General features: G+C 36.8%; 1 protein-coding gene across 1 annotated transcript; it reads right to left on the reverse strand.

Annotated features, from left to right (window-relative positions):
• Positions 1-1,078: 1,078 nt before the first annotated feature.
• On the reverse strand, positions 1,079-20,659 carry CCDC80 (coiled-coil domain containing 80). The gene is made up of 8 exons (XM_070942764.1): positions 20,217-20,659; positions 17,851-19,719; positions 11,885-12,041; positions 8,247-8,383; positions 7,297-7,445; positions 5,632-5,735; positions 4,880-4,960; positions 1,079-3,210 (listed from the first exon to the last, which is right to left on the reverse strand). Exons 2-8 carry the CDS (start codon positions 19,711-19,713, stop codon positions 2,855-2,857), a joined length of 2,847 nt encoding a protein of 948 aa, XP_070798865.1. The 5' UTR covers positions 19,714-19,719; positions 20,217-20,659; the 3' UTR covers positions 1,079-2,854.
• Positions 20,660-22,310: the final 1,651 nt, after the last annotated feature.

Here is a 22,310-nt window from a genome sequence, read left to right on the forward strand (position 1 = left end):
ATCCATTGTGCTTTTATTTTTTGGAAGCCTTGATAGTTTCTGAAGTAGTAGTTCTAACATAACAGTGTTCCTTAACAGCAGTTGTTTAAATACAGTTGCAAGACAAACTTTGCCTAACTTACCTACTGGTGCCTGGAATAAATTAAAATTTGGAGGAGGGGTGGGTTGAGTTTCAATTGTTTTCCAGACCAGAAAAAAAGTAGGCAAATGGATGTTGGTTTTATGCATACCAATAGAATTAGAGACAGAAAAATTAATACTTTAGTGACCAATATTGACTTTCCATAACAGTTAGAAAATCAATATTCTAATACATATTTTTCAAAGTTGGCAATATCACACATATATACTTAAGTTTTCAGTAATGTATGAATTTGTGCTAGGCTCTTAATGGAGTCATTTAAGGTACATCAAACTGTTGTCCAAACTAGGTAACTCTACCAAATTTCAAGGCCTTGGATTCCCTAGAAGTACCTGATTAAGCATTCCTGACCTAATATATCCAAAGGATGAGTATTATTATTATTATTATTATTATTATTATTATTATTATTATTGCAAGGGCCTACATGACTGTTGGTTTGGACATGGAGTACTTGAATGATTTTCCTCTCCTGTGAAAATGACCTGAAAGGGTGTTTCCTAAATAGAATGTAAAAATATGGAAATAGTTAAATATTCATCTGTTAGCCAGTCTTCTTCAAAAGATTCTCCTTTTGCATTCATGTGGCCTGGCAGACTCACTTAGGGAACATACATTTGTCCACTAAATATGTGGTTTGTCTGTGTTTGAGAAAGAAATCTGCTTTGTTTGGTTTATATGGACTTTAACAAGAAATTTCTTGAAAGAACATTCTGAAAGTTTTTTGCATTAGTGGTATGTAGGGTTTTGTTTTTTTTTTGCAAATATCTAATAACAAACAAAAATAAATAAAAACCAAGACTGTCCAATTTAAAGCTAGTGTTGATTATTTTCAGTTGTGTCTTGATTGGTTTGGTCTTACTTATTTTAACATGACAATTATTCCTAGCATGACATTTTCAGGAAGTTGTGAAATCACTAGTTTTAGATTACATTGCACTTAAAGAAACAAAACACAGAGAAAACTAACTTAACCATTTCTGGAAAAAATCATCTCACAAAACATTTGATAAATCTGCCTAGCATGTTTTGCAAGTTAACTTTAATCAAGTTTAGTGAAATTTTAAGATCACATATGGACTACTTAGTGTCTTACAAATTGCACCCGAACATCAATTAAAACTCATCTTACTATTTAGATTTAGCTCACTCTGTCTTCTTTTGTCAATTTACACAAATATTCTCTGATAGTCCATTCAGATTGGTGTTGGCAGTGGTGATAATGTATGTGTAGCTGTTTTTGAGGTTTCCTTCCTTTGGTATTGGAGGACGGAAAAACTAATTGGATCCAAGTACAGGACACTGCAGATGAAGAGTTTTTGAATTCCAAGTTAAACCACAGAAAGTATTTCCTTTTCTTTTTTTCTACATAGGAAATAGAAACTGGGACAATACTATTGTTTTACTTTGGAACTGTTGACCTTTAGGCCTCATGTAAATTGCAGCAATTGCTATGACATATTAGGAAAAGGTTTTTCTGACATGCTAAGATTTTTTTTCTAATTGAGAAGAGTATATTGTACCTGTATAGAGGAATGTTATACTTGTTTCCACCTGCAGTTTGAATTGATACATACAAAGTATAGATTATTATTTTATTTCTACTCTGCCTTTATTATTGTTACAAAAAACTCAAGGTGGCAAACATCTAACACAACTTCCTCCTCCTGTTTTCCACAACACAACAACAATCCCATGAGATGGGCTGGGCTGAGAGAGAGTGACTGGCCCAAAGATGTTAGGCAAAATAATATCTAACATTAAGGTTGTTGCCCTGTGGCTTTGCTTAAATATATTGCTGGCTAAAAAGCTGAAATATCTTTTTATCCAGCAATATACTGAGCCATGATGGCACAATGGTTAGAATATAGTGTTGTAGTCTAACTCTGCCCACTGCCAGGAGTTCGATCCTGACTGGCTCAAGATTGATCCATCCTTCTGAGGTTGGTAAACTGAGGATCCAGATTTTGGGGGGCAATATGCTGACTCTGTAAAGCACTTTGGGTGTGCTGGAAAAGCACTATGATGCGGTATATAAGTCTGTTGCTATTGCTAAAGTTAAAATCTTTGTTCTCTTACATTTTCACTCAGAATCATAGACTATATTTAAATTGTTAACTCTAGAAACTCTTCAGATTGGTAATTGACAGAATCCTATAGAGATGGCATATTATGAACAAAGTCATTTTAGTCAAAGCATTTTAAAAAGTCCTCTAGAAATCATTTTCTGTAACAACTGTAATAAACCCTCCTGAAAAACTGCACTATGAAAACCATATTCTGCAACACAATTCACTATTTTTCCTCTGTAAAGATTCACAGCTTTCAAATATATATTTCCTGGGGGAGTGGGAATGCAGTTAGACAAGAACTGATGTCCATTGTGTGTTATATCATACCTATCATACAATAATCACCATTAGAAAGGAGTTTCTTATTCTATATATACAGTACATAGCACAAGGAAATACCTCAAGTTAAAAGGGCTCTAAAATATAAAGGAGTCTTTATTTCATAAGGCATCAGTGAAATTAATTTCACCTCTTTCAGTTCATGGAAATGTGCGTTACAGAGAAGGCCAAAATTTTATACACACCCTTGACTGAACACTAAAGCAATAGAAAATGTTCAGGCAATCATGAAGCAATTTCCACATGTGGCCTTTTGTGACTTGAAAGACTAGTAGGATGCAAGCAGTCAAAGGCTAAATTGCTACTTTCTGTAGGGGTGTCCATGGTGGTAACTTTCATGATGATGATGATAATCATCTTGATAACCTTCCTGATAACCTTGGTGATAACCATGGTAGCCATACTCTGCATATTCATCTTCTGGGCACCGCATGCCAAGTGACTGCTGAATGGCCATCTCCTGTCGTCGAAGTTGCATAGAGTCAATTAAATCATATACAATGACCATGGACCACATTGGGGAAGGATACCAAGATTTGACATTCCCATCTTTGCCAACCAAAAGCATGGAAAAATATTCAGGACTGATCTGGAAATAATTGCGGATGTCTTTCACCAAATGAATGGGTACGTCTTCCCTGTCCACACTGGAGCTCCCTAGAGAAGGTCAGAATTGGGGGAAATGTTAACATTTTCAGATCGGCAGATAAATTGGTCTTGAAAGCATAGCATATATATCAATTGTATATATTTTTTACTATTTAAGATAATTGCTTTTGCTGAAACTGATCTGGAATTGGATTAGTTGTAGCAGAAATGCTTTTTGATGCTAGAAGGAATATTTCATGATCATATCAAAGAAAAAATCCCTCTTTTTTAGTGTTTTGAAATAAAGCTGCATTAAAAAGACATTTTTCCAGTAGCCAGTGCAGCGCAATGGGAGAAATTTTCCTTTAGAATATCTACTTTCCTACAGAATCTCTACTGAGATAAGTAAATTCAGTGTAAAACAATTAAACCATAGGTTTTTAAAATATGAATTTTCCTAATACAGTATATTTTTTTCTTATTAATATCCATTGTAATTTAAAAGATTTGAGAACCTATTCCGGGGTACACAAATACGTATTCTCTGATGAACAAAATTAGCAAACTATACATTCAAATGTCCCAACGGTGCTTTTTCAAGAGACAACTGGACTTTCTGGTTTTCTTTGAAGACATTTTCCTTCTCATCCAAGAAGCTTCTTCAACTGAAGAAGTTTCCTGGATGAGAAGCGAAACGTTTTCAAAGAAAAACCAGAAAGTCCAGTTCCCTCTCGAAAAAGGACCTTTGGGACAGCCGTGATCTGATGACTGAGAATCTCCACAGACATATAAATTCAAATGATTTCTATAGGGTTTTCCCAGCAATCTTGTGGGCAGTTAAATGCCCAATGCATCTCTGGCCATAGGAAGTTGACATGACTGCTTGAGTGGGATCTCTCTGTTGGATGAACTTAAATTTAAAGCCTATTTACCAAAATGCTGAACATCAGAGAAGATCCCCCGAGCAGGGGTAGACAAAGATGTAAACTTAATTCTGAGCGTTAGTAGCCACCCTGCACAGCATGTTATTCAGATTCATTTAACTCTTAATTTTCATGGGCAGAGCATGAGGTCATAACTGAGACAGCATCTTGCTATCTTCTGGCCCGTGGATTCAGAGAATATAATACTCTCTGGCTTGTCCTCAGACACTTGTGGGCAGCAGCCATATCCGTTCGGGAAATGGAGCATAACAGATGAATCTGCAAGATTGCCTACAGTTCTTATGTAGAAGTGGTGATGCTGACAGTATTTAAAGAGCATGTGTACAGGACTATGAAAAGTTCCAGAATTTACAACAATATCTATAGTAACAAAACATGGTAGAAGTCAATCTGACGTGTATGGAACAAATTTTAAAAATCTGCTTTCCAAAATGTGTTTAGCGGAGTATTATCTGCTGTTTTGATTTGGAAACAAATAAACAAACATCCAACGAAATCTAATAATACATATATCTACAAAAAGTAGATGGAAAAATGTAATGAAAAAATAAAATGTCAATACGAACAGCAATAATACTGGGCTTCAATTGAGGCTCACAACCCAAAGTCCTAGGGAAGGATGACCCTACTATGTATTTATATGAGGTTACTAATATTATTATACTGCCTAGTCTCAAGATAATTCACTATTTCTAAATATAAACAAATAAATAATGGTTCAGCATAAAGAATAATACACATCATGTTTTTCTTTGGCAATTTAGCACAGTCAAAATCTGAAAAGTATTTCTTACCATTGATTGGATATAGTTCTAGAACTCCACCAATCTCTTCTCCCAGGCCTAACAACTTGAGGATAATTATATGTCGCAGACCTATAAAAGAAAAGCATCAATTATTAAACATCTTGATGTCAATAATTGTGATAATGCAAAATATACAACAATTATAGAATTAAATGGAATATTTTGCAAAATATTTGTTATATAATCATAATTTTTATACTTCACGTTTGTGTAGCCCACTGAAATTCGGTACCTAGAACTACTTCAGGCAGTTCCCCAATCCTGGAATCTAACAGAGCCAGATACCAATAAATAGAATTCATATGTTATTTTTTAAAAAACTCTGTATCAGACTTGCTCAAATCACTACAAAAAATACAAAGGGAAGACATTCCATTCTGCTATTTTAGTAATTTACGGGGATACCATAATTTGGTTAAACCTTGATGAGAAAGGATATTGGGAAAATTTATATTCATGATCAGTCATTTTTTTCTCTTCATAATTCAGAGTCTGAGATTAACCCTGGAGATGTTTGCTTTGTAAGAATCTAATATGAAACATTTAGAGTGCAATCCTATAGATCAGGGGTCTCCAACCTTGGCAACTTTAAGCCTGGAGGATTTCAACTCCCAGAATTCCTCCCCATCTGGCTTTCATGTCTCAGGCAGGACTAGAACTCACAATCTCCTGGTTTCTAGCCTAGTGCCTTAACCACTAGACCAAACTGGCTCTTATTATTTACCAAAATTATTACTTACCAAAATTGCATGCTTGCCCACTGAGGGCTGCAAGTTGCTGTGAATAAGCCCAGTCTTCCTCACTGGGAGTGGATATTACCAGTAGTCTCCTTCTCCACCGGAATCTGGAATGAAAAAGAGTACATACTAAAAGAAGTCCCCACATTACTAGGTAGAATCCATCAGCTAGTCATTACAGCTTTCTGTGTAGCTTCTGCCTATTTGTGATAGACCCTGTAAAGCAACCAATAGCGCTCCAGATATTGGTGAATTCAACATCTGTAGCCTTAGCCATAATGGTCAATGTGGAGGGATGCTAAGAGTTATTTGGCAACAGCTAGAAACTACAATCTCAAATGTGCTTTTTTTTTTTCTTCAAAAGGCAACTGGACTGTTTTTCCCTTGAGGAAGAAGAAGAAAACATTTTGCTTCTCACCCAAGAAGCTTCATCAGTTCTGATGTAGTGGGATGACAAACAGATGAAGCTTCTTGGATAAGAAGCCAAAACTTCTTCCTCAAGGAAAAAACAGTCCAATTGCCTTTTGAAGAAGAAAAAAAGCACCTTTGAGGCAACTAAGACCTGAATGACTGAGAATGTTCACAGATATCTGGAAACTGCAAGTTATCCACTCTTGTGTAGTAGAGGATGAAGCAGAGTCTATTTAAGGGAAGGGATAATCTACACTTTTGGTTCAGCTGGTCTTGATAGGTTGCTGATAAACTCTCCTATTTGTTGCAGCTCTGTTGTATTAACTTATATCCAGACTCTTCATTCCCCTGGAAAAGATTAAAAGGCTACATGAAAAATTGGCAGGATTTGGAGGATTATGGACCAAAGGTGGTTTGGAAAGAACCACAACTGTCCATAAAAGAACTTCCCAACACAAATGTGAGAAAAGTTTTATTTATCAACAGTCCAAAACACTTTTTTCAGTTAATTAATTCTTCTGGAAACACAGTTGTACTTGTTCTCAAATTCCTGGGTTGATAGCCATAGTCACTGATTGATATCAAAAAGGCTGGCAAAATTGGACAACTGAAGTCCTGCTGCTTTTTACGTGCATACAATGGCATGTAAGACATATTAAAAATTGGGCAAGGCTTTGATCATCTGTTTGCACCCAACATTTTGAAGCCAGTGATCATTGCTTCAAATCACCCTGGGAACACCCCAAAATTTGCACCTTAGGTTCATCCTCCTGAAGTACTGTTCTCTATTGCTCAGCTTTTGTTGGACTTTCAGAATTCTTCTAACGAACAAAATACATCACATAAGCTTGAAGTCTGTCCAGTCTTGTTGTACACTTTATGTTAACACATTTGGGGGGAAGAGTTTTGTATCCAAAAATCTGACTCCTTCTGGAGAGTGGGAAGTTCCCTGAGGATGCTCTCCAGCATGAGTCCAAAAACTCAGAAGAATAAATCTCTGGTGTCGATGACTGACTCAGATTAGATCCTGCAACATTCTCCTACATTTGCCTTCATTCACAAAATGATTCACTGCGGCTGGGAGGAAGTAAGCTTAGGCAATGTTCTCATTAGGTATTTATTTCTGATTATATAAGCTTTTTTGTTTTAAGAAAAAAAAACTCAAACTGATCGGCTGGTGGCAATTGCATTCTAACATTTCTCTCATTTTATATTATTAAAAGAAAATAAGAACTGTGAGGTTGCTTTAGGAAATACCTGGACAAAAAGTTTTCCAGAGATTGTTTCTTATTTTCTTTGCAAACAATGCCTTCCCGTTTCTGTTTTTCCATTTCTTTGATACGTGACTGGAAAGTATCTATCAGATCAAACACAGACTTCATGGCGATAGGCACTTCATAGTATTGCTATGAAACAAAGAATTAAGATGAGTTTTAACTGCAAACAAATCTCTTGGCACCTCCCAACGCAGATAATGATTTATGGATAGAAGCAGTTTAATATCATCATGATCCAAAAGTGTATATAGCAATAAATTTTAACTGTTCCTTGTCATGTCTAGACAGTCCATGAGCAGTAGTTTAACTAGGAGCTTTTTGCATGGCATCTCAGCAGGAAAGAAATATATACAAATAGCCATATTTGTTTTGCTAAAGGCGACATGGTGAAAACTTTAATGACATTGTTAGATCTTTCTATGGAATTGCATGTTCTGTAAGTGTGTCAGCCTGGTACACCCAAAGGTGCTTTTTAAAAGGCAATTGGACTTTGTTTTTCCTTGAAGACATTTTGCTTCCCATTTAAGAAGCTTCTTCAGTTCTGAACTGAAGTGAACTGAAGATGCTTCTTGAATGAGAAGCGAAGTCTTTAAGGAAAAACAAAGTCCAGTTGCCTTTTTAAAAGCACCTTTGGGACAACCATGACCTGGATGACTGAAAATCTCCATAGGCATTCAACCTGGCACAGTATTTTCAAATGAAATGACATTTTTAAAAATTATTTCTGCAACTCCACTTTCCTCTTCAAAAACAACTCAGTTTTATGCTTGTACCTGAACCATATCTCTCATGCAATCAACTCTCCTTTCTGCCGTTCTCATCTCTACTCTTAATCGGTCACACTAGTTAAAATATCATAGTAATTGTAATCCAAGCCATCCACAGGACATCTGATCTATTCATTAATTTTGCTAATATACTTCCTCCTACCTTGGCCTTCATATCAGAATCTGTCAACACCATAAAGAAGTCATTATAGGTCATTCCATATTCTCTTCTCAGCTCATTGATGAGATTCTGGTCCACCAGGTCTTCATCCTCTATCACCTTCATAGGATTCTCATTATCTTAAAAGAAAACAAAATGAGGATAAGCAGATGACTCTGTTGTCCTCTTGAAAGATACCTATCAGATATCACATTAATTTTCACTAACGCAAGCAATAATGGTGAAAACTTGCTATGTTCTTGTCAAGCATGTGAAGATTATTCCTTAGATACTACTAATAGGCAAACCAAAAGCCCAAACAACAGTGCAAATCATAATGGTATCAAGCAAAAGACTGATGGTCTGATATAGACAAAGCAATATTATAGATCATGAACTTATCTAGGGATTTCCAATATGTACCTTTCTTTAAAAAAAACCTATTAGAATTATCTCTGTTGTGAAAACCAGGCAGTTCTTCCTCTCCACAATTAAGAGAAGATCTGCATGTTTTTTAGCCATGTTTCCCAAGAAACTATGTTTGGATTTCTGGAGGTGTAACATTAAAATTAACTGAGAAGTATCATCCAATGGTATATTTTTCATTCTCTTTCTCTAAAGATCTGATCTGGTATTTTTTAGTAATTCTTTATACTTTAGATATCACTGAATCATTTTAAGTATTTTGGTATATGTAGCACAACTTAAAATCAAGAATGAGCAGGTCAAAATCTACCCAGAAATGGAGTTTGAGAAGACTGGAGAGATCACCACATCCGTGGGGAAATATGCTAAATTCCAAGATCTGTGTAAACCACTTTCCCTATTCATGCATTTATAAAAATTAAATGAATCATGTCATGGTATGTGGTTTTGTTTGTTTTTATATAGCAATAAAATTTATTCTCATGAAAGAGATTTCAAGAAATTGTTTCTTCTAATAAAAGTTCTCATTATTCAATTACATTCATTCCTAAGCTTCCTAAACGGAAAATAATTCAAGTATATTATTCTCCTGTCTGTAACTCTCAAAGCAAATGAACAGACATGCTACAAAATGAATGTATTTCGATGCCATAAGACTGGCGGCTGTACACTGTGTTGTTTTTTTTAATCTAAACAAATTAAAGTCTCTCATATACTGATCTTTTGTTTGTGTGTATGAAAATTTGTTTACGTGTCACAATTGGCCATGTTCACGTACTGTACTCAGCCATGATTCATGTAACATGCTAAGCCACTTCTAACCAAGTTACATGGTTTATATAATGTATGGACTCAGGCTTTGCCTTCACACACCTTATATTCTCATTTTGTTAAACCACAGATAGTTTTAAACATTGTTTATTGAATTAGCCAGAAAAAAATCTGGCTTCACCTTGTTGCCTTTTGAAATAATGCCTTGGTTGTCATTACCTATCTTTTATGGGGTATCTCAGCTTGTATATTCCCACAACCCCAGCATGAGACAATGAGAACTCCTACAATCTGCCACATTGCCAATGGAAAAAGTACAAAGGAAACTGTCTATAATGTATCCTCTTAACCATAGCTTAGAGCAGGGGTGTCAAACTCGCATCGTCACGAAAGTGTCACATGATGTATCGGGACTTTTTTACCCTTCGCTAAACCGGGTGGGGGCGGGGCCAGCACATGATGCATCCAGCTCGCAGGCCGCAAGTTTGACACCCCTGGCTTAGAGGTTTTAATGCTTTCTTTGCATATGGACTAATTTCACAAAAGTTAAACAAAAGCAAACCTTATAAAAAGATGGAGTTATACAATGGATCAAATATAAAATCCCCCTTTAAACTGAAATGAACACAAATACAATCAATGTTCAAGGCAGACTTCGGAATCATGCTGATTTGCTACAAATAGTTTAATTTCCTTTGAGAAACAAGAGATGTTTTAATTTTATAATACAAATTAAAAAGAGCATTCAATAAAGTTAGTGACTTCACACCGAATCTGAAGAATGGCGCAATAATGTTCAATAACCAAACACACTTAGTGTCACACATTAAAAAAGGAAAAAAAGAATCCAAGCTTACCTTCCAGCCAGACAGCTATCAAGTTTAATAAAAATAAAAGACCCTTGAAATAGTTGTTCTTTTTATTACTTGTTTCCTGTAAAGTTCACTTTAATCAAAAGCTGAAGGAGGCCACTTCTAAAGTATTCATTTTTCCTGCCCAAATCCACACTTTTTTCTTTGGTTCTCTTGTTGTTTTTAAAAGCTATCTCTAACCCAGAGAGAGGTTGGGATACTTGTCTGTGTCCTATGTGATGGAGGGTACATCACCCTCCTGTAAAGGTCTTGACTCTATATTTAGCCAAAGGACCGTGAATGTCTGAACTTGTCTGGGTTGCCAGCTGACCTTTACAGCACAAGCCCAGCATCCTCAGATGTCCAGTTCTTTGTTCTCCTTTTGGAATTTGTTGGATTAAAAGATAAAAGCAAATCAGGACATAACTGGGAGGGACAGCTGCAGGAGAGAAAACATGAAAAAAATATGCTCCTTTCCCCTGGTGGAATATCAATATAAGTTCTTCAAATTCACAAAACAGCTTCTTTGGATCCATCCTGATATTTTTAAATGTATCCATCCATCAGAAGCAACTAACAATTTTACAACACTCAAAAGAAAGCAATGAAATTTAATATTTGTATTATGCCTATACAGTATGAACTTTATAAAATGCAAATGTTTGTAGCCCTAAGGTATCAGAATACTTCAGTTGACAAGAGGAAAGTGGTGCAAAAGAATACATTTCATCTACTTTTACTTTAGTAAAAAATAAAACTAAGAAAAAAGAAGACAAATATTTCTTAGATCTCAGAGCTTGTTTAGAAATAGACTTTCTCCTGCCTCTTCAATTAATTGTTAGAAACTTTTTTACTTGAATTTATAAAATAAGGATGTACTAACCTTGGCAGTGTAAACATCCTCTCCCCCTTCACCTAGTATTGTGTGTGAACAGTCTCACAAACCCATGGAGTTTCAGGATTTTGGGAAATCTCCCCGAAGTCTTTGTAAAAAGGCTGTCTTGCCCTAGATATCCATGCTGATAAGTGGATAGTGAAGGCCAGTAGAAGCTATTTCAAGTTTGAGAACAGGACAAATGGGATGATTTCCCCCTACTCCCTTTCACTGTTGTCTGGCCCTTCATACAAATAAAAAAATTAAGTTTAATTACATAAAAGAATTAGATATAAAATATGTGGCTAATCACATATTTCATGAGCTAAAGGATTTGAATCTATTTTGTGATTTAATCACACTTTTGAACTTTCAATTGTTTTATTAGTTTGTAAGTTATTAGAGAGATACTCAATAAATCTGAATATGATGCTTAGGGGGGGAAAATCCAAAGGAAATACTGGAGTCACCTGTATACATACAAAAGGGGAATACAAATACATATGGGAATCATGTTATCCGAGAAAGGGTGATCGTATTCTTCCCAACCAGAGTTGGGTTTATTAATTTATATGCTTGATTTATACAACTGTCCATCTCACATTTGTGATTCTGGATGGCTTTCCACACAAACAGAATCCCTTTAAATGCATACATAGTTTATGTATTTCATGGTTACTAAACTCCTTGAGCATTCTATGTAATAAAATTAAACCAACCTAGCTGGAAATGATCGATCTTCATATGACTGTTGTTCATTGTGCCAAAGATGGTGATAATTGAAATTTTTCTAGTCGCCATTTTGCAAAAGCTCTCCAAATATTCATCCCTCTGTTGCACATACATGTTGTTGTCAGCTTTGGGTGTTGTGATCAGCTAATAAAATGACAGAACATTAGTTTCAGAAAACTAAACACAAGGTCCAATAGTTAATATGCCACCCACCAAGGCTTTTCCTTTCCCTTTATTTTAATAGTGATGAGAAACAATATTTACTAGTTGGAATTTTAGATGTAATTTGTGATAAGTAAATTCTCATAATATCATAATGCTCTGCCAGAATCAGTTTTGGGGAGAAAATACAGCCAGACACAGTGAGTCTAAGGCAGGAACCAAAAAATGAATGAAAAGTTTATTAGCTTATCATTCCTAAACCAATAATATGGCCAAGAAGTACTCAGTATCCAGAACATAGACAAAATCATTGAGCATGGAATTGGACATGAATGGGCAAGAACAAAAAATATGAATAGAAAGACAGTATTGAGACAGTTATAGTTTTGGATATTTTTGTCCAGGACCTTTGACTGGCTATCGAGACCAGCGGCCCTCAACCTTTTGGGCATCAGGGGCCACTTCCATGGAGAGAGATTTTTTCTACGGACCGGAGTGGGCGTGGTTTTGTGTGCTGCCTGAATCCCACAGATGGTGCTTTGCTTGTTTGCATGCCCTGGTTTATCACATGCAGTAGATCGGTGCCAGTTCACAGACCAGGGTTGGGGACCCCTGATCTAGACAGTATATAAGGCTTCCAAATAAAGAAGACAATAGGCCATTTTCTAACAATAACATCTTTCTTGAATTCCAACGTATCTTAGATAGAAGCATCTATCAGTACACATTAAAGTATCAAATTTTATTTTGGAAACTATAGACATAGAAACAGCTCTTAGGAAGACGTTAGGTAGTTCAAAGTCATAAATATAGCTCAACTGTCAATTTATTTTCCCATAACAAAGTCTGTAAATTAGGTTAGGCTGAGTAATGATGCTTTGCAGATGAATGCATATTTGAATTCAAAGTTTCCTGGGCCAACATTCTAATCAATAATATAACGTGTTTTGATAGATTGTTAGTTATGTGTCTAGTACTCCCATAACATTACCATACAGTGAGAAAATACTATGGCATTAATTAAGCAAAACATCCTTTCTTTCATGATATTTGTACAGCTGATAGTAAGTGTCTTCCTAAATAGAATTTTTGATATATTTGAATTTATTACACATTGCAAATATACATGGTTTAAAAAGATCAGTTTGAAAATATACAGAAAAGGAGCCCTTTTGAATTTGTAGAATTTAGAATTCAATAGTTAATTAAGTACATTTGTCTCTAGAAATTATTCCTGATTATTTTTTCAACTAGATCCAGTTGTAAAAATAAGCTTGTTTGAAGGCTAGCATTGTTTGCTTGCCTAATAATTCCCATGATGAAGCAAGGAAATATGACTTGATAAAAGCCTAGGATTTCTATCACTGAAATACAAACACATCTATAGTTTAGTATGTTACATTGATGAATGTATGACCCACCTTTCTTTAACAAATATAACATAAATAAAATGTATTTCTTTTTATACCATAATCCAGTTAGGGTGGACCGACTTGATTTACATATACCTTGCTAAACAAAAGGTATGTGACTGGTTAGGATTGCTACAAAATCTGAATTGCAAAAATCCTGATAGCCACTGGATGGCAGTCATGCTCATGCAATGAAGAATATGTTTATTCTTTATTGCCATTCTAGATTTTTCAGCCCATATCTAGTAGACCTAGTTGTGGATGAACACATTGTATGAGTCCGCTCATGGGGGATTGCAAACCAAGGACTTTTGTTGTACAAGTGCATAAAAATATGAATCATTTGATAAACCATAGCTAAGTTAGAGTTGCTACATCAGGAACCCTGAGATAGCAACCCTAAATTACATATATCATGGAAATTTACTGTCTGTACCCAGTCAAAGAATAATTATTTCCCTTGTATTGACTTATCTTCCTAATTCCAGATCATTTCTAATGGGTTGCTATTTCGCTCTGCAAAATATATAAGTAAACTTTTAAAAGGAATTATACTATAGTAGTCACGGAGCTCTTCTTTAAAATCATTTTTTTAAAAATCAAATAAAATTATTTCTGAAGCAAAGAAAGCATACTTTGATTTAAAGTTGTCAGTGGGTTAAAATTAAACTTTGGTAAAAATGCTGCCTGGCTATGAATTTCTTTTATGTTTATGTATAAAAAAAGCACACTCAATATTTCAGACTGTACTTCCACCCCACAGAGTAGCAAACAAATGTAACTTGGCCAAGGTAGAATAAACGAGCCTGAAGCAAAACCACAGACACAAACAGGAGACAGGAAAGCAAAGCCAGAATTTACAAATGACCCCACATGTTATCTACAAGCATCATTAGTATGTCCAGAAGCTGGTAGTCTGGGAACTGAGTAATCCCAAGATCCTCTTTCCTGTTCTCCTCATAGAAGAGCAAACTTGGATTGGTTGGCCATGGACCTATTCTACAAAAACCACCTCCCCACTTCTCTGCCAACATGAGTGTCTTCATAAGCCATCCATGGGAATCAGAATACTCTTCACCCAATACGTTAGCTCTACTCTGGAGAAATGCATCTGGATAACTTTAACACATTAAATAGTTAACAGACACACACAAGCAGACAAAACCCATATATACATATATACTTCATTAAAATTACTCCCTTAGATTTTCAACATGTTATCTCCCAGCTATGATAATGTTTTTCTTTGGATGGCAAGTCAGGCTTCAGAATGAGGGAGTTGGCTGCAATAATCACCATTTTTATTTTCTAAGGATTCCTCCAAAATTCATATAGAATAATATTGCACCTATATTCCAATGTTGTTTTTTTAATTAACAATAGATACAAGGAATACAGGTTTATTTGTTAGTGCACAAACCACTAACAAATTTTGGCAACAAATTAATTTCCCCCAAAAATCTATTCTATAAATTTCTAATAATATAAAACATGACAAAATAAAATTTGTGCTTCACTTATCATGCATAATAATGTGTTTTGTTTTGCATTTATAGTAACCATTATTTGCATAAATAATAACCAATAAAGTAAGTATGAATTGTCACAATATGACATGAAATTAAATGTTGTTTGTCAAAGAAAACATCTGAGGAGGTTACCACATTTCTTTTAAATAATGTTTGGTGGGAGTTTAATGTCATATACAATTGTTAAATTTTGGGAAAGGCAAAAACAGGTAATAAAAAATTATGGTTTCAGACTTTCATCACATCACTGAAACCATATAATTTATATACAAAAAGAACTCTATTCTTCTTGCTGACAACATGCTAAAATATTGCAAATATGTACATTCGTATCCTAGAACAATGCCAGAAAAAAGTAAGAACCAGTAAATGTCATCAATATGATGAACAAAATATCAACTAGAAAAGCTGGAAGTTGAAATATATATAAATATGTTCAGCATGAACTATAAAACAATAAACATACAACATCCTGTTTTCAACTATTGCTAATTCATTGCTTCATATTGCTGGGTTACAGATTCTACCATCTCTGTTTCTTGTTTTCTGACAACTTGTGCAAATTACTGAGAAAAGATTTAATGATTTGCTCCACAAGATTTATAATTACGTTATTAGAAACATGTCATGCTAATGTCAAACTAAGGTAGGAATAGAAAACTTTATCTTTCAAAATTGTATCAATCGCTCTTATCAAGTATATTAATTCTGAAGAAATGTAATGCCACATATTGTCCTCCTCCATCATAAGGAACCATGGCAGGCAATATTTTGGGTCCCGGTGAGCCTTATGGTTCTTTTCCTAAGTCACCCATGCACAGGGAGAAGTCCTTTTTCTATTTTTCATATCTCATAGTCAAGCTGACTCATGTGCTTAAAAAAGAAACAAACGGCTAGTTTAATTTGTCTGACATTTAGGAACATGAAATAATCTGTTTCTGTGGTTATAGAATGTGAGTCGTTCACTGTCTTTAAACTAGTGTTTATATTTTTAAAATCTCTATGACAGAAGGAGATTATTAAAAATATAAGAAGTAATCGTATTAATTGTACTTTATTAATTCCAGGACCTACCCACTTTTAAATGCAGCCTGTAGCTCACCACTCTAAATCCTGTTCTTACTTGCAGTTTACATTGGCACGCCTTGGCAATCTGTGTTCTTAATCAGAGGATGCCAATGTTTCATATGCCAACAATCCAGAAGTGTTTTAAATGTTCTTACACTGATTCCTTTTGTTATATAAACAACTGGTGTTCAACAGCTGGCAGAAGAACTCAAGCATCTTCTTGGAAGATGTGAAAGGTGTGGCTAGACTCCTTGCCCTTAGCTCCCTAGCTTCAAGATACATCAGCCAGGCCACTGACTAGGCAGCTTGAAAATATAGACTCCCAATTAGGAAGCATAAGGTTAGCAAGGTACTACAAACGCAGTATGGAGGCCATGCTCCAGATTTGCATTGGGTCTTATTTTGCTGACTGAGAGCTACCGGTAAGTGGCAAAGTAAGCTGTTAGTGGGGGAAGGCCAAATGCACCTGACCTGAAAATATTGCCCTAGAGGTTGCCAGGCAGAAACAAAATGTGAAGGGGGATGTATAATTATTTTATAAAATGTCAGATGAAGACAGAAGGTCCCCAACCATTCTGAGTCTAGTCTCATCCATTATTGATAGTTGTTATAGTTCCTAGTCAATTATTCCAGAAGGTATGTGGCCCAGGTATAAAATTGAATAGGGAAAGCCTTCTTAGGTATGGCAATGTAAATAAGACATCTCTGGAAAGAAAAACAGAAGATAGTAACAGCTGTTTCGGAGAATTCAGTAAATTTTTTAAAAGCCCCTAAACATTGGGGGATATGTGCAATATTTCATGAGTGAACCTCCACTCATGCAACATGACTTTGTGACATTTTTCTCTTGCTGCCCATGCCTCAGGTCTATTTTGAAAGGTCCTCCCCCTTCAGCAGAAGATTTGACAGTGAAGAGATATTGATAAGGAGCCCCGGTTCAGTACAATAACTATTGTAATTCAGTATAATATATTTCAACAACATAGACAGCAAAGACTGATCTATAAAAACAGGGTTTTCCCACAAAAATTTTTTTAAAAAAACTTTTCCTAAGAACTGTACTATCAATGCACAATTTTTTGTTACAGTGGTGCAGTTGGATGCAGACGGCTGAGTGCAAATCTAGGCTTTGCAACAAGTAAGGATCCCACAGTTGAGCGGAAGGCCTATCCTGCCTTTCTCATGCTCTTTACCTTAGCAGCTCTCTGCAGAAATGTTCTGTAGTGACTCCAAATTCTTAAAAAAGTTACAAGCTGATGAAAGAAAGGTTCCCAATGCTTGTAAAAGGAATGAAAATAGAGAGAAGGCCAGGAATATACGCAAATATGAGTAAGAAGAATGCAGGGAGGAGGATGCAAGGATAGTGTGCCTGTATAACAGTCAAATGTCACTCCCAAGGACTCTTCCATTCTGGCAGGACCTTTGGTTTACACGAATCACATTGGCTTTCTCAGAAGGCCATTCAAACAGAGGAATGCAGTCCTTCAGATATTGCTGGACTTCAGTTTCAACAATCTCAGCCAACATGGCCAAAGATGAGGGATGAAAGGACCTGAATAATAGAGTATCTAGAAAACTATAGGTTCATCATGCTTGAATAAGAGGAAATAAGAGGAAAGTTAATATTATGGTACCATCAAAATGAACATGTCAAAATACTGACTGCCATCAAAAACTTTCAGAAGCCAAACTAATGCAATAGATGCCTGTTTAGAAAGAAAAGTCTAGTCTTATTCATAATTCATAATATGAGTGATGTATGTTCAGGGATAATCTACTTACCAAAAGTCGTCTTTTGCCTTCAAAGAAGTTCAGAAGGTTTGTCACAGATTTCTTGGAGGTCTGTATGAAAGACTTAGTGTGAGGTTTCAGGCTTCCATCATTCCCTGTCTTGCTTCCTTTCTTGTTTTTCTTGTTGCGCTCTTTTTCTTGCTTGCTTTTCCTTTCAGCTCTGTCTTTCTTGGCCTGCCTCTCAATTTTCTTGTCATACCTTTCTTTCTTCTTGTCAGATTTATTTAAAGGGATGCGTTTCTTTGACTCTTTGGCTTTCTTGGGTGGAATATTTCCTATGGGGATACTTTCCTCTAAATGAGGAATAGCAGGCTGCCCTGAATCATATTTATCCTCGTATTCATTGCTCAGTATCTTGTCCTGGGCTTTCTTTTTTGGATGCTTGCTTTTAGGAAGCTTCTGCTGGCCAGCTGTGATGCTGGGGTCCCGACTGTCCTTCTTGTCTGTGCGATTGTCTCTGAATCTGCCAGCATTTGCCCTGGTGTAATGCTCGGAGGTGGCCCTTGGCATTTCTGTGTAAGTGTCATAATGACTGGCTTTCCTTGGTCTTTTAGTAACTGTTGGTTGTCTTTGTGTGTGGCCTGGATGCTTTCCTCTGCGGTTTTCTCTCCATATGGAAAGGGAGGCCTCTGTCTCAGGAGCGATAGTTGTCTCGGGCTCTGTAGGAAGCTCTGTGAGTGACTTTGTGGTCCATGTTCTCTGTGTAGTTGGAGTAGTTGTGATGGTGGTTGTGGTTCTGCTTGGTATTGTTGTTATTCTGGCAACTGGCCTGAGAGTTGTGGTTGTTGGAGGGAAGGTAGTGGCTGTAGATGTCATGGGGGAAGGAGATGGCATTGTGGCTGCCACCACTTTCTTCACAGTTTTCACTCTGGTTGGTTGCATTTTGCCTTTCCTTGTTTCTTCCTTTCTCGGGAATGATTGGACATGACCACCACTGGGAGCTGCTCTTGTACTGTTGCCCCCACTGAGTCCTTCCTTGATGATCTGGCCCTCCCCTCCAGCTGCTTTACATTTCTGAATGAAGCCTTTTTGCCTTGCCTTCTCAATCTTCCTGATGGGACTCTGGTCAATGATTTCATATATAGCTTCCAACCTTACTGGGTAAGGGTAGCGTTCCTCAACTTGCAGCGTCTTCTTTAACAGCACCATTCCAAATTTCCCCTTCTCTAGTTTCAAAAAGGTCATGAGTTTGGGAATGAGGCTTGGATCTAGAGTCTGCTCTAGGATTTTCCCTTCAGGAGATATCTTCCTAACTTTCCCCCCTTCTTCACCTTCCCCATGGAACAGTATAATCTGCTGGACATGCCTTTCCGCTAACTCACAATAGACATCGTCCTTCAGCAGACTCATCATGAGCCGGTAATAGCCATCTGAGGCATGGGGAACAGAGATGATCCAGACTCTATTCTTGCCTGCAAAGCTAGCCAAAATATTGGGAGAACTGAACCCTGATGAGAAACGCACAACCCGTGATTGGACTGCAGTGGATGTTCCTTCATCTTTAATCATTTCCAGCTTAGGTCTTTTCATCTGCCGTATTTTTATCTCACCAGTCCTTATCTGAACCCGAGATTTATTTTTTGAGGAAGTGGCTGCTGGGTTTTTAGGTTCCAAAGAATCCCTTTTAACAAGGGGACGTTGCCCATACCTCCCAGGAAGGTTTACACGTCTCCGAGGCACCTTGCCTAACCTGGGCTGGGTTGAAGCAGAACTCCTGATACTGCTCCTGTAGGTCACAGGTTCTTTTCTGACTCCAAGAGTCCCCCTCTCAGCTTGCCTCACTGGCTTATGTGAGCCACACACTAGCCACGTTGCCCACAACACAGCTAAGGTCACAAGTGGTGTCCAGTTCATCGTGACCTTAAAAAAAAAGAAAATGGGAGGAGAAACACACTATTACTGGGCTCTTAGAAAAGACCAAAGATATCCAACATTCTTAGAGGGAGTCGTCATCAAGAGAAATCTTGCCGATCCTCCCAAAACACAATTTAAAAGAAGCTTTACCCATTTCTGCTGATTTTTTGTGTCACTTTTCCCTTTAGAAGTGAGATTCAACCTTAGCATTGGTATATGTGACAACAGCAACCCCTTCAGTGAGACGAAAGCTAACCGGATTCTGTTATAGGGACACAATCTTGATTGTGAAGATGAACCTATGATTTGAAAGAAGATGAGCACTCTTGTCCCTGGGAATGGGTGGGGGGTCATTCACACACAATAATGACAGTTTCAATAGTGGGAGTAGTTTTTATAGAAAAGTCAAAAAAAAATCGTATAATCTACACACTATTAGTACAGCCTGTCAGACTTACACATGTACAGGACGTTAAAAGTCTCAGAACAGCAGTGAAACTTACTCTTGTAGCAAACTTCTTCTCCAAGACTTCCTTCCAGATCCTCTCTTTCAGACCGCGGAGGCTGTCATATAGCTCTGCTGGGGGCCAAACAGATTCCCCCCCCCCCCCCCGCCGAAAGGTTCAGGGAAGCGGATGCAGGCAAACAGACGCTGCCGCCCGGAGCTTTCCTCTCTCCATCTAGCCGCAACTCTGCCTCCTTTCGGGAGCAACCCTAGAGAGACACATTTCGCTCCTGCTCGGCGCTCTCTCTCTCTTTCTCTCTCTCTCTCTCTCTCTCCCACACTTTCACGGCCGCTTCCACCTCAGTTCCGCTCTTTGGCCTGCAGCGGGGCTCCTTTGTCTCTCCAGAGCCGAAGTATCAGGGCTTAATACATTTCCCAGGCAAAGTGGTTTAAGCGCGCACTAAGCGAAGAAAATAGCGCGCTTCTCTTTACCTTCCTAATCTTCATTCCCAAGCCTGCCTGCCTGCCTGCCTGGCTCCCTCCCACCCTTTCTCCCCTCCTCCCTCCTCCCCCTTTTGGATTTCCTCCCAGAAAGACTAGGATAACTTCAACCCGGCTCCAACCCAAACTGAAAAAAACCAGCGCTAGGGTTGGTGTGGGTGTATGTGTGTGTGTGTGTGGAGGGGGGGTGGAGAGAGAGAGAGAGGGAGGGAGAGGGAAAGAGAAAGAGAGAGAGACAGAAAGAGCGTTGAACTGATAGAAAACTCATTACCTTCTTTCCCACTTGTCCTCACTTTTCAGGAAAAAAGTTTGTTATGGGACTGTTATATTACTTGGGACAACTATAATGGCTCCTTCAGCCACCTCTTTCCAAAAGTTCTTAAATCTTTAAAAGTTTAAAAAGTTTAAAGTTCTCCTTAAACCTTTCATGTTTTCAAATCGAAAACATGAAAGAAGTCACCTCTGCTGTTTTAAAGAAAACACCCAAGAAGTGATTTGGGTGAGGACCAGACTTGTTGAGGCTTAGTGCAGCAGATGGAAATCATCTGGATGAACTCCTCACAACCAAATTTGGACCTATTGATTTGAGGACTAATAGTGGACTGTTTGATTGATTTCTAACAACAGCTTTGTTACCAATTGTTTTATAAAAATGCAAGTATTACATTTGGTTAGAATGTTCTTCAAAGCAACAATGTACTAAAAGCAAGACTTTTAACATTTTAGAGAGTGTTTGAACAGTCCATGTCCTTAATTTAGCTCAATCAATTATATTTATGGCCTAAAGGCCCCAAAACAAGTTACAAATATAATCTAAATTTGATACTGGATAAAACAGTTTAATAAATTATTTAATAAATATTACATAATAGTCATAAAATCCTAGCTCATTGATTTGTTACTAAAAGCCTACTAAAAAGGTCTGTTCTCCCAATGTTAATATACCAGCCCTGTGAAATAGTTAGACTCCAAAGTTACTTAATCAACTTCACAACAGAAACTGAAGGAGATTTTTAGACCAAACACTCACTATTTGTCTTATAAACTACATGCTTGTAATGAAATTATTGATCCATCATAAAGCATATTCCTTCCACATATTCCCCTTCCTTAAAAAAAAAGAATCTAAATTTAACATAGACTGTATACATAATCCAAGACTCATAATCCAAGTTAATCAGGATCTAATTATAGAAACCATATATGTATGGTATGTATATATGTATATGAACTCTGTCAAAGGTTATGCTGCAAACAAGCAACATCTTTCTTAATATTAAGCATAACAGTTTGCAATCTGTTACTCTTTTTAAAACAGTCATAGAGGGAGATTCTATGCTATCAAGTTTATATCTATAACCCTCATAAAATTATAAATCATAACCAAGTTGAGCAATGCAAGAAGTAATTTAACTTCCAATCCACTTGCACATCTTTCTAAGCTAGAAACTTCCCAGCATTCCATTTATTGAGCCACTACTTATTACGGGTATACATGTATCACTTATTATACAATGCTACATTAAAATTCTTTTTGGTTTAAAAATATCACAATAAACAATAATTACATATTGTTTATACCCTTTATTTAAAATCTACACTTGTTGACATAGCATTAAAAATACACATCCTACTAATTTTAGTAAACTGG

Source organism: Pituophis catenifer, unplaced genomic scaffold (genome assembly GCF_029215685.1).
Source record: "Pituophis catenifer annectens isolate HBS135680 unplaced genomic scaffold, rPitCat1.0.hap2 SCAF_4, whole genome shotgun sequence".
In the NCBI taxonomy this organism is placed as follows: Eukaryota; Metazoa; Chordata; class Lepidosauria; order Squamata; family Colubridae; genus Pituophis; species Pituophis catenifer.

What these genes read in the sequence shown, in the direction of transcription:
- CCDC80 (XM_070942764.1), bottom strand. Translation starts at nt 19,713, where the DNA reads ATGAACTGGACACCACTTGTGACCTTAGCTGTGTTGTGGGCAACGTGG. An exon ending in AAGGCAAAAGACGACTTTTG is followed by an intron (nt 12,042 to 17,850) that starts GTAAGTAGATTA and finishes TCATTTTATTAG; the next exon opens with CTGATCACAACACCCAAAGC. An exon ending in TGGGCAAGCATGCAATTTTG is followed by an intron (nt 4,961 to 5,631) that starts GTAAGTAATAAT and finishes TTTCTTTTATAG; the next exon opens with GTCTGCGACATATAATTATC.